Here is a 12,187-nt window from a genome sequence, read left to right as displayed (position 1 = left end):
ACACGTGTTTTCTAGTTGTTCGGCAACTAATATTTTTTTCAAATGTGCAACTAGAACTAGAACTAGAACCAATGAATTTTCGAAATCTGCAACTACAACTAGAACTAGAACTACTCAATTTTCAAAATCCGCAACTACAGCTAGAACTACACAAAAAATCGTTAGTTAGTTGACCATGAACTAACTAAATGTTTAGTTTGTACAAGTCTGCAGTGATAATAGCAAAATTTATTGCGAATATGATCTAATTTTCAAAAGCTTCCGCCCGCCCATATCACATCGCTTGTATTTCTGTTTATCTACGTTTCGTCCTTTTTACTGCTTATGAAATTATTTCCAGCATGGCAACAAATGGTTTTATTATATTTCAAATGGAAATCGTCAAACACAATATAACTGTGGTTTGAGCTTCAGCCAAAGGAAAGCTCGTGACAAATCAGAAAACCAAAAATTCAGAAGTGTGCCTGGTCGCACGCTACAGATGTCGAAACAACATGAAAATCAAATACGGAAGTCTAAACAACAGCAGTAAACATAGAATGACTTTTACACAAAATCTCGTGAATTAAATCATTGAGAACCGTTAGTTAGCGAGTCAGATTTTGATGCACAACTGTTAAGGTGTAGCCATAGACAACCTACCAAGTTAAACCACTTGAAACGGTTTGCTAATAGAGTATTGGATAAAAGTGAACGGGGATCCTCTTAAAATCACTGAGGCGCTCTTTCGCAGTAGGAACGATAAGCGCCAGTGCAGGGGGCATCGATTAGGCTGTTGGCGTTTCCGGTAACTAAGACAGCACAATGGTTTGATGCATCGTTTGGCTCGCTGAGGAACCAAAAGTTCGGTTCGGTGGTATCGCCATCCAGCCACACCCATGTAGTGCTGTCAGCTATCTTGTCGACTCCGATATATGCATAGTTTGACTCCTCACTAGTGTCGAATAATGCGGCCACGACTTCTCTGAGAAATAAATCATGATGATTGCATATTATAAACACTAAACACATCCAAGACCTTCGGTGTTTTTAGATATTGAGTAGTTTTAGACATTACCAAGGCCCATCAAACCGATTAGAATGATAGCTTTTCCGTAAGGAGAGAAGTTGGTGGTCCTTGGACTGGTATTATTTATTGGTGATAAAGGCCTATTGTTAGTGTTGCATTTGAAGCAAATGGTCTAAAACACTTTCTTTAAAACATGTTTTAGACCAGAGGTCGCCAACTCAAAAGGGGTCGCGGGCCACTTTTCAAAATTTGTCGAGGCCGCGGGCCGCATGACCCGCCTTTCACTCAGTGCATGGGAGAAATCAGTGGCATGTGCCTACGTGATTTTTGTTTATAGCAGTGATTCCCAAACTGTGTGCCGCTACAGATTCTCAGGTGATCAGTCAGTCTTTCTGGAATTCTGGAGAAACACTGTATAATAACGAATGTAAGGCATGTAGACAAGCAGTTGCAACTAAAAAGCGGCCCAGATTCTATAACACGCAGATAAGTAAGCACGTGTGACCATGTCCATGGAACAAATCATATCATTGCCGATGAATAGGGTAATCGCATCATAATTGGGCGGTTCTGTCGGGATAAAATGCTTTGATTCGTTTCAAATCAACGCATAAACTAGAAATCGTGCCGCAAATCACGAGAACATTGTCTGGAATTCAACTTTCTCTTCAACAGTAGCCAACTTCTCAGGATTTGCTGTAAACAAATATCGGTGGTAGTCAATTCCTTTAGAAGACATACATCAAGCAATCGTTTTGCAGAACAAGAACAGCTCACTGATTTACGAAACGCCCGGATTTTGGAACCGCCGATTTCACGATTGATTCCATGATATGTGCAATCCAAATTTTATAGTCATTCGGACCTTAATGGATAGCTATGTGTATGTGTGTTTATTCGATTTGACTGAAATATAAAGCCGTAAACTAGTGACACTGCTTGTAAATGACGACATGCGGATATGTTTGACATCGTTTAAGTCGAATGTATGTTTGTAGAAACAAGCATATAGCCATCGCATTAGCAGTTTGCACGTCGATGGATTGTTAAGCTACTTTCTCTCAAGTGTGCCACGAGCGTTATGTAATTTTTCTAGAGCGCCACAAGCCGACAAAGTTTGGGAACCAGTGATTTGTGGTGTCGGACTCTGGCCTTTAGCCACTGACGTACATAGTTAGTTGATTGGGAGTGCATGATGTTTTTATCTCCGCACCAACGGATTATGATGAGAAAAATAAGAATGTCGATTGTGAGATGGTATTGCTAAGATAAAATATTGGAATTGCGGACACGTAGACCAAACTAAAAGAAAAAATCCTTTTATCAGAGCCTAACATTTCAAATCCACATTTATTTACGAGCTAAATCAGGTTTCAGGGGTAGGATTATTTGGCACCGGCCATTTTGGCACCAGGATATGTCGATATCGAAGGTTACGGTCTGCATGCGTGGGTCAATTGGTAATTTTGAGCCAAGGTTTCATGGACATTGGTATTTTTCAGCGTCGCCTAGCGGGGTCAATTATTGGCCGAAGCTTGATATGTCCTGGAGCAGAAATAATAACCGTCACCGAAATGGCTGGTGCCGCAATGGCACACCCACAGGCTGCACATCCCTGGACTAAAGCATCTCAACAATCACATATACTCAGTTGTGGCGACATAGCGTAGTGGTATAATGCGCAGCAGCAACACCAATGGGTTCGAGTCCGACCGGGGTCGACTCCAGAATTCCTATCCAAGCGTTTGAGGTTTATCTAAGCTCCTCTTCACCATCTCATCCGTGTAAGCGGTGTATTATAAAAGCCAAGAAGTGGGCCGTGCTACAGGTCGGCAGCTACAGAATGAAAATTACCAACAAACGATACTCAGGTAGCCTACTCAGACGCACAAAGAAACGTAATTTGCAATGGCTAAGGCATACCCGTACCGGTATGGAAACCATTCAATTTCGTGACAGTAAATCGCGATCACCGCGAAGAAGAAATATCAAATTAAATTGATATGCTCATCATTACCACATTTGAGAATTTATGTAGGCTACACCCCACTTCTAGTTTCGCCACCGCCCATCGGAGTTTAGGGTGCGGCAGACACGGTCCTGGTAGTACCAATAGTTGTGTTACCATTTATAACTGAAAATGTGACCATGCTGTCAGCAAGCCACTCATATCATTTGAGGATGACGTTCTAAGCGTGGATTTCGCGTCACAAGCCCCAACGGATACAGTAAAGGTGACAATTCGTCAGCAACGAAGTGCTGTGCGGACGATTCACTGTGATGAAGCAAGCAATATTACGCCACAGGTTCAAAAACGTCCTCAATTTTAATCGTATTTGTGTTTTGCGAGTTCAGGCGTAAAAATAATATAACCGCGATAACTTTTTAGTGTAATTGTAACCATTGTACTGTACATTGATGCTGTGATCTTCCCACGTCTGGTTTCAAAAACCAACCACCCAACCACCCATAGGAATGGTTCAAGCTAATGAAGCATTCTAGTTCGCAATAGTTGGACAATTGCTAGGTAAACTAGTATGGTGAAATGATTCAATAGCATGTAAACTGCCCAACTAACCTTCTAACGGCAGTGTCTCTCATGCCCACTGTAGCAAGTTCTGCTCCAAGATCTTGGCAGTTTGTTTGTACGTTCGCATAGGGAGCGGGGGTTTGAGGGACGTAATAATCGTAGCAGTTGGATGCACGGTACCATCCGCTGGATTGAAATCCCACTAGAAACAATAAGTACCATATCAGACGCCGTCCCTCCGGCGTATGTTGATGAGTCAAGTCTCGAGTGAACAATCATACACTACACCGATGGGTTTCGGGCTTAACTCTTATCGTGATCGAATCACCCGTATATTGTTTTCTCTATGTCAATGATTTAAGAAGGCACAAGAGAAAATGTCGCTGGTCGCATCAAACGCCTTCCTAGCGATGGATACTGGATATCACTCTTTTGCAATCTTCAGTGTATCTGGACTGTTATTGGTCAGTGGAATCGGATTGAAAAATCACTAGGACCTACTATGTTAAATGATCACTTCAGGTCTTTTTCGTATTTGGTTTAAGGGTTAAGACAGGGAAGCATTTTACGACTGGACAATTAAGGCCGTTGTCGCTTGTAACTATAAATATAACATTTGCTTAAACCAGTGGTTCTTAACCTTGCCTCCAGCGCCCCCCAAGAGGCGCTGGCGATTTTGAAGGGGGCGGATACGCTCAGGGGGCGATATGGGGGGCGCTGATGAAATATCGCTTCGCAGTAGATGATGTGGTAGTAGGACATATCCTTAACGAGTATTCCACACGAACATTCCACAAAACATGTCAAATCCCGAAATTTTTGGTCGCGCTACGCGACGATGTTTGCTACATATGTTTTCATAAATGTAGTGTGGTATTATAATTCATATAAAACGAATTGCGCATACTTTTAGAACGCCAATTTCCCGTTATTTAAAACACTGCCGTCACGCTTGCCTAGGGTTATCTTCAACAAAATGTTTCGAATTAGGTATTATAACACGCGGAGCACAGCGTGTGAAAATCGAAGAAGGGGGCAATGTATATCACTTTTGATTGCGGGTGAGAGCCCCTTGTACATAAAATAAGTTTTGAAGCTTTGTGCACGAACTGAATAACTAAATATACTTGTATTTGAGAGCTACAAAATTAAATCGTTAGAATATTTCCTCGAGTATCATAAAGGATGATACTATCTCGTGCTGTGGATCACAACCTCCAATGAACGTTATATAATATGAGTTGCTCTGTTTGAAATACATTCATGATGAAATAAATAACTGGGTACAATACTAAATTCAATGTGAGCAGATATATGCATCCCATTCTCAGTTGACTTACTTATAGTTACACAAAGCACTAAGAGAAAATCCAATACCATTAATTTCCCCGTATTGCCAATCGCCGATGTGAATTTGGGAGGGTCCGAACCACAGGGTATGAAACCGTACCCGATTGTTGTTATAACAACCTTGATTTGACCCTGAATATACCACACACTATTAATATATGGTTTAATATAGTCGAATGGTCCCCGAGCGCGATTAAATATTTCCAATACCAAAGTCCCAAAAATACCGACTGAACTTTGACCTCTTATCAAGACCGAAACTGCTTTAAACCCAAACCCCCAATCGGTTAGCTCGAAGTTAGTTCGGTGAATGAACATAAATTAAACATCATGTTATGACGACTTCCCCACGGAAGAATACGCATAGTCATAGAAAATAGAAATAGGCATTTCAGCGTCGGCCATTACCACGCCACAATGCACGAAGACATATGAAGTTCCGGTGAATATGGCACTCCGAGAAAAGATGGTCAGCGAGAAAACTTCAGCCGAAGAGGATTGCCCTTATGTTGAGCGTAAAATCCGATGTATATAATTCTAATCGTCCATAGGTGATTAGATCGCTCGTGCCGAATTATCATGTCGTTGCAATCTGCACCCCACAAGACAAATAACATCCATCACAAAAATCATTTGCCAGTGACGAAATACCAATTTTGAATCGTGTGCCTACTTTAGTTTAATACGTTTATGCGTTTCAATATCTTTTGACTATATAGGGGACAAGAGGTAACAAAATAACATGTAACGATTTAATTGTACCAATGGGCACGCCCGAATATGTTAAATTATTAATAACGTGGCCTTCATTTTCCAATACAACAGCTCACTCAGCGCTACTGGCAAATCTGATTGTGTGGGCTGAGAAGATAAAAAGTTTATAGTGACTTATATATGCAATTGCAACCTATTTCATTCATGCATCATGAAAAAATTCAGCTCCTACGGTGACCATGCCACATAAACTTTGCCGACCATCGAAATCACGCGACCGGGTTTTGGGGGCGAAGCCCTCACGAGTTGGGTTTATCACGCTCTGGGTGCCCAAGACAATCGTCTTTTAGGAGGGCTGACGAAGTGTTGTTACGGCCCTCCTTCTCTTCCATTGTCTTTATTACAGTCCTTACAATATGAGGTGGGGGGCGCTGGAGCACGATAATTTTTGAAAGGGGGCGCTGGAGGAAAAAAGGTTAAGAACCACTGGCTTAAACGCTTTCCTTCAAGTCTGACTTGCTCTGAATGGAGCGTCCGTCTCTTATCACTGCAGTCATCGATCACTAACCCGCGGTTTTCTCGTATCAGTCGTGGGACTAGGGTTGCATTTAAAACAAATGGTTTTTTAAAACATGTTTTAAACCAGAGGAGGTCTCAAACTCAAATGTGCTATAGCGGGCCAATTTCCTAGTTTTGGATGACGCCGCGGGCAGCAGCACTAATAATGGTGGTATTCAATATATTTCAAAGTATCGGCCTTATTTGACGGGACCTTGCAGACTGGCATTCCGTGCCCATCGTGGATATGTGATTTACTGTTGCTAATTAACGACTGGCACGAAAGAAATCAATCTTCAAATATTCGAATGAAATTGTTGTTATACTTGCCGTAGTTTGCCAAAATAATTAATAAAAGACACCTTGCGAGAATGGAAATGCATCTTGACATACTAAAAGATTTCAGGATATAATTTTGCAGCTAGCGGACATTTGATGTGCCATAATTATAGGTATTATATTTTAGAATTTAACAAAGATTGATTTGATATCAATGCATTGCAGAAGTAGCAGTACAGCCTAATCCTGGTTTCGGGAATACTCCTGATTAGTAGTAGGCTATGGATGTGTATCGTGATTGGAAATTATCATTAGGCTACTTGATTGCAATTTCTGAATTGCGTCGTAATGCGTCGAGTAAATGACGACATTCATTCATTTTCAGTGGTCCTGCACTTCAGGACCTTCTGCAATCTACAACCTTTTGATATATTACTATTCCCAATAGCAATTTGATAGCTTGTTGCGTCCGTCGTTGTACCAAGTCACGGCATTCTGAGTCACAATTAAGTCCTTCTGTGATTGAAACGTTTGCCCGACGCAACTCAAGTCATTTATATTTTATCACCCATTCAGACCGATTTCACGACATGTGACAGAAGGTCGAGCCCAAGTCCAAATCACAATTTGCAGTCACGAATCGTCAACAGGTCATGCTTACCATCATAACAGGTAATGTGACGTAGTCGCTGATCTCTCATCGCATGGCAACTTTCGAAAGTGATGCAATAGTGGAGTTTGTTAATTAGTTCTGGGTTTTGGAGTAGTTTTAAAGTAAATTTTAAGTTCTCAAGCATAAAAAAAGATATGCGGCTGTTCAATATTGTCGAATACTTTTAACATACAAAATGCCGACGCGGGCCGCACAAAATAATCTCGCCGGACGCGTGTTTGAGACCTCTGTTTTAAGCAGTGTCTTAAACAAAGGTCTTTAAAAAAATTTCAACTTGTATAATTGTGCCATAATTGTGTGAATAATTTCCAAAAACACGTTGTATGAGCCTACGGACGATTACCACCCGATATAGCCGACTCATACGATATGGGATGACTGGAACCCTCAAAATAGTCGGTTCAACAGCTATAGTATGTAGATATCTCGTCAAAGGAGCTATATTTACCCAATTCTTTCAATTGTCAATGTCAATCCACTATGACGTCGCATGTAACGTCATGGCTTCAAAAACAAACAAACAAAAACAATAAAAAAACATGTTTAAACAAGGGCCTTGCGTCAAACATGCTTGTTTTAGATTGATTTTCTTTTAAATGCAAACCTAGTTGGGACGGCTCGAGTGACGACCTGACGCCAGTTAGTCTCGAGTCAACTTTGTCAGATGATTAGACTTGATTCGATTCACTTTGCAAAAATGGCTTGACTTGACTTGACGAGGCGCTTCAAAAATATGGATTAACTCAAGACTCAAAGCCCGACGTATTTTGCAACGTTTCGGTTGCTAAACATCCCAAAAAATCAAAACGGGAATGACAATTGTGATTTCAGATTAGAACTCCATCTTTCAGTGCTGTACCTAAATAAACGGTGCATGAGTGTGTTACAGATTCATCCTCTATGTGAAGTTAGTTGCAAATCGTTCATAACTTCAGTCTCAATGTCCAAATCAATACAAAAAGCGAAAAGTTTTGTTGGTGCAATTTGAAACACCGTTTGATTCCGACCATCCTAATTATACAGGCACAATTTATCACATTATGAGGTGCAAAATAAATCAACCGAATTAATCAAAAAAATTTCAGAGGTGGTATGATAAAACATGTCTAAAGCTAAAAAAAGTCTTAGTTCACTTTTTTCCAGCTTAAGGCACGCCATGGACTGCTAGATTACGATTTGATAAGTAAATGGTAGATAGCGAAACATCAGTTTCAAACGTTATGATTGGACATATATAGTGTGAGGAAATATGTCACATGGGCGACAATAATGCAGTGCGAACGGAACCACGCAACCCGCTGCCTAAATTGTATTTCTTAATACTTTCGAGACATCATATTGGTCACCCCATATCCACTGAGAGCGAAGCGCGAAGAAAATTACGAGCTTCACTCAACTTTTATGAAAATTACATGTTGATACTTCGTGTAAACAGCCCCGAAATTCCTCAGGTATCTTCCTGATTGGAGGATTAAACTACTCCTACTTTGCAAACTGAAATAGCGAAAAGTAAGTAAGTAGATCATAAAATATTGCGAAGTAAGAGTAGAAGTAGCGGAAAAATAGATCTACTTGAGTAAGTACCCAAGTAGCGTAAACTACTTGAGTACGTCAAAAAAAATGGAAGTACTTCGTTATTGACCGCCTCTGGGGTCACAACCCCAAAACTCACCGTAACACCACCCAAATCCCGAGATCAACCCAGATATATATCCTAACTCCAAAACGAACCCTATCCCAATCTTCAATCTAATCCATACCCTGCCCTAACCCCAAATTTTACTCACATGCTCAAGTGCGGCATTCTGAAGTGTCGCATGCTATTATGTCTACGGACCCAGTAAATTATGTCCTGTATGTTGTCCTCACAAAAGTTTAACACGGTAAGCCTTTTACTGAAACGTATTTAAATGCAGAGGTGGTCAGTAACGAAGTATTTCTATTTTTTCGAAGTACTCAAGTAGCTTTCCTCTACTTGTGGTACTTACTCTAGTAGATATTTTTTTTCGCTACTTCTACTTCGTAACATTTTGTGAACTAGTTACTTACTTTTCGCTATTTTCAGTTTGTCAAGTAGAAGTAGTTTAATCCCCCAATAAGAAAGATAGCCTAAGGAATTTCGGGGCTGTTTTCACGTAGTACCAACATTTAATTTTCATAAAAGTCATGTAATACCCGAATTTTCGTTGCGCTTCGCGCACAGTAGATATGAAGTGACGAATATGTTTTAACGAAAGTATCGCTGGATATAATTTAGATACCGAGTGGCGTGGTTCCGTTCACACCGCATTGTCGCATATATCGGATATTTCATCACAGTAAGTATGGCCCCCCATAACGTTTGAAACTACCGTTTCGCAATTTAGCATTTACCTGTTATACCTAGCAGCCCATGTCGTGTCCTAATCTGCAAAAGTGGACTTTGACTTAATTTAACGTTACTCCAGTTTTAGCATACCACCGTTAAAATTTTCTGGACAAAAGACATGAAATATATTTTCCCGTTTTTAGAAGTAGTATTTGTATTTTTCGTTCCATCACGAGTATTATACGTTGAGTTCAAATTATAGTTTCAGTTCTTTTCTCTGGAGAACATACATGTTGAAGTATAAAACCAAGTGTAGTAATGCCTTATATTTTCCGAAAATAAAGCTATACACTATATGGCATTTTTACAATCTGTCATATTTTAAATTAACGTATACTAATCGCGCAAACGTGCTAAAGCCTTATCCGACATGACTTCTCCATATTGCTCTTTGACTGAACTAGGAGCCTTACAATATGAGGGAGGGCGACATGCCATGCTATTTTCTAAAACAGGATGTTCGAGTAAACAAATAAATTAGTATCGCATTTCCAGATCAACACTATCATTCACATCCCATGATGTGGACGACTGGTTATTCTGTCAAAGATTGACACCTCCTGGGATGCATCAATATGAATCCAGCTCTCTACACCTTCCGCATAGATCCATTTGCAGCATTTGACAGTCCATGCGAACGAATTACAATCGTTTTCGCAACTACTTACTTGCTTGAGTAGATTTGAAGTCAGTCAATTCTACTTCTACTTCAAGTAGTTTTAGGTTGTCTAAGAAAGAAGTACTTCTACTCGTACTTGAATAGATTTTTTCGTCGCTACTGCGACTTCTACTTGAGTAGCCTTCTTGTCTACTTTGACCACCTCCGTTTAAATGTGATATGCTGGTCATGACGCTGTCAGCATTGTGCGTTCTGAAGTTGACCAAACGGAGAATCAGGATATCTATGAGACGATCGCTGCTCCCATATTCAAAATTCCCATCCTTAAGAATCGGCGCAACCTACTTCCGTCCCTAATTTCGACGAATTGATAGAGGATGGCTGACCTATAAAATCTCGTTATTGTTTCTGACGCATGTGCGACTGTGCGTTCATCAAATCAATGTTTAAATTGTTTGTGTATTGTCTCTTCTCTATCTCTTCGGTTACTATATGGTTACTATATAATCAAATAAAAGCTTGCATCATGGGTTATAATTACGATTATACTATATTGCGGTCCGCGAAGGAAAACACATGTTGCATACGGCCGGCGAACTGAAAAGTTTGCCCACCCTGGACTATAGCGCGTACGTTGTCATATAGACTAGTAATAATCTATCTCTGGCGGTGTATTTATGTCCTATAGAGTGCTCATTGCTCAGTGCTGACAAACCTCTTGTCTGATCTAAATCAGACTTAGTATATACATTTATATTACTAATGAACAAATGGTGCAGGAGGTGTAGGTGGATTGTTTATTATCTCATATCAAACTGTTTCACTTTTCTGAGGTTTCATTTCTTTATCATCTATTGGGCTGACAGTTACCGACATAGGTTAGCAGTTACAACACTCCGCCTAAGCTTTAAGCTATCATTGCAACGTAATTATTTACTGCTGCTGCTGCTACTGCTCAATTTGCACATTTGACCATAATAATAATCTCAATGGTGTACATCAAGGAGGAGGAATGTTACTGTGCAGTTCAAGCCACTTCGGCAGATTATAAACATAGGTTTCTTTGCTTATGTGTGGTAAGTAAAAGGTAACAAAATAGAAAATATATTAAGGATGTTTGAACTGACCTTGCGTGTTGCAATCCCTCGACTCAGTTGTAGCTACTCCAGCGCATATTTTATTTCGAGATTGCGTTCCTTTGCACAAAGCAGAGCAGGCTCCCCATTCTTCATAGGTACAGCCTGGAAAAATGTAGAATCAAGTGAAGTCTGTGAATAGGCCCTGCTGTGTGTCGGCATCAAGTGTAGACTCAGTTGCTACCTGGTTGAATAGCTATGTAATTTAATGAGCGATGGAATCGAATACAGGACTTGTGACGATACTGTTATGTATATAGTCAAGAAGTGCAATTTACAACAAGCATGTTTAAAACTTGTTATTGTGTTAGACATGATGTCTAAGAATTCTCCATTGTCACGTCGCAGTCGATTGAAATTGTAATATTACCAATTATAATTGAAAACAAAGGGTTCAATGTGACTCCTTCGACGAAAAATAGTTACACCCATTCCACAACGCATACGTCAACTGTATCTAACTAGTGCACGTCTTCCAATAGCTCGTATTACATGTTTTTCGAAGGTATTTACACAATTGACAAATTTATACAACTTTTGAATAATATAATTGGAATTTGGAATTTGTTTAAAACACTGTCGAAATCCAAAACACGTTTTAAACAATTTTTTTAAACACCCTATGTTTTGGTGAGTCGCTATATTGGTATGATCTTTTTTCAGGCGCTAGTTTACAAAACTAGATATGGACGGTATTTAGGCGGGCGATATTTCAACCCAATCGAGAGTATCAAGTATGCCATTGAATCAATAACGGACTTAGCTAATTTAGACTACAGTGATTTAGGAGAATGCAACCGCATCCCCTAAAGTTTTGAATTCATCTCAAATTCATAATTTGAGTTTCTTCATAATTTTCAGATGATAATTCCACTCCTTTGCGACACTATTTTAAAAAGTGTGAAACAGTGAAAAGATATCACTATGACTATACTATACAGTATTCATGAA

General features: G+C 39.9%; 1 protein-coding gene across 1 annotated transcript in view; it reads right to left on the bottom strand.

Annotated features, from left to right (window-relative positions):
• Positions 1 to 342: 342 nt before the first annotated feature.
• The window catches only part of LOC145442218 (uncharacterized), a 50,381-nt gene continuing 38,536 nt past the window's right edge, over positions 343 to 12,187 (bottom strand). Inside the window, exons 5-7 of the mRNA XM_080320126.1 lie at positions 11,228 to 11,341; positions 3,588 to 3,741; positions 343 to 964 (exon numbers count right to left, since the gene is read on the bottom strand). Of these exons, the coding sequence (XP_080176252.1) occupies positions 712 to 964; positions 3,588 to 3,741; positions 11,228 to 11,341 (521 nt within the window). The 3' untranslated portion in view covers positions 343 to 711. The remainder of the gene's footprint in view (positions 965 to 3,587; positions 3,742 to 11,227; positions 11,342 to 12,187) is intronic.

The sequence above is a fragment of the Botryllus schlosseri genome, chromosome 7, assembly GCF_051294905.1.
Source record: "Botryllus schlosseri isolate E-star chromosome 7, Bs_hap1, whole genome shotgun sequence".
Taxonomy (NCBI): Eukaryota; Metazoa; Chordata; class Ascidiacea; order Stolidobranchia; family Styelidae; genus Botryllus; species Botryllus schlosseri.
The sequence above is the reverse complement of the archived record's forward strand: the minus strand, read 5'-3'. Positions and strand labels throughout refer to the sequence as shown.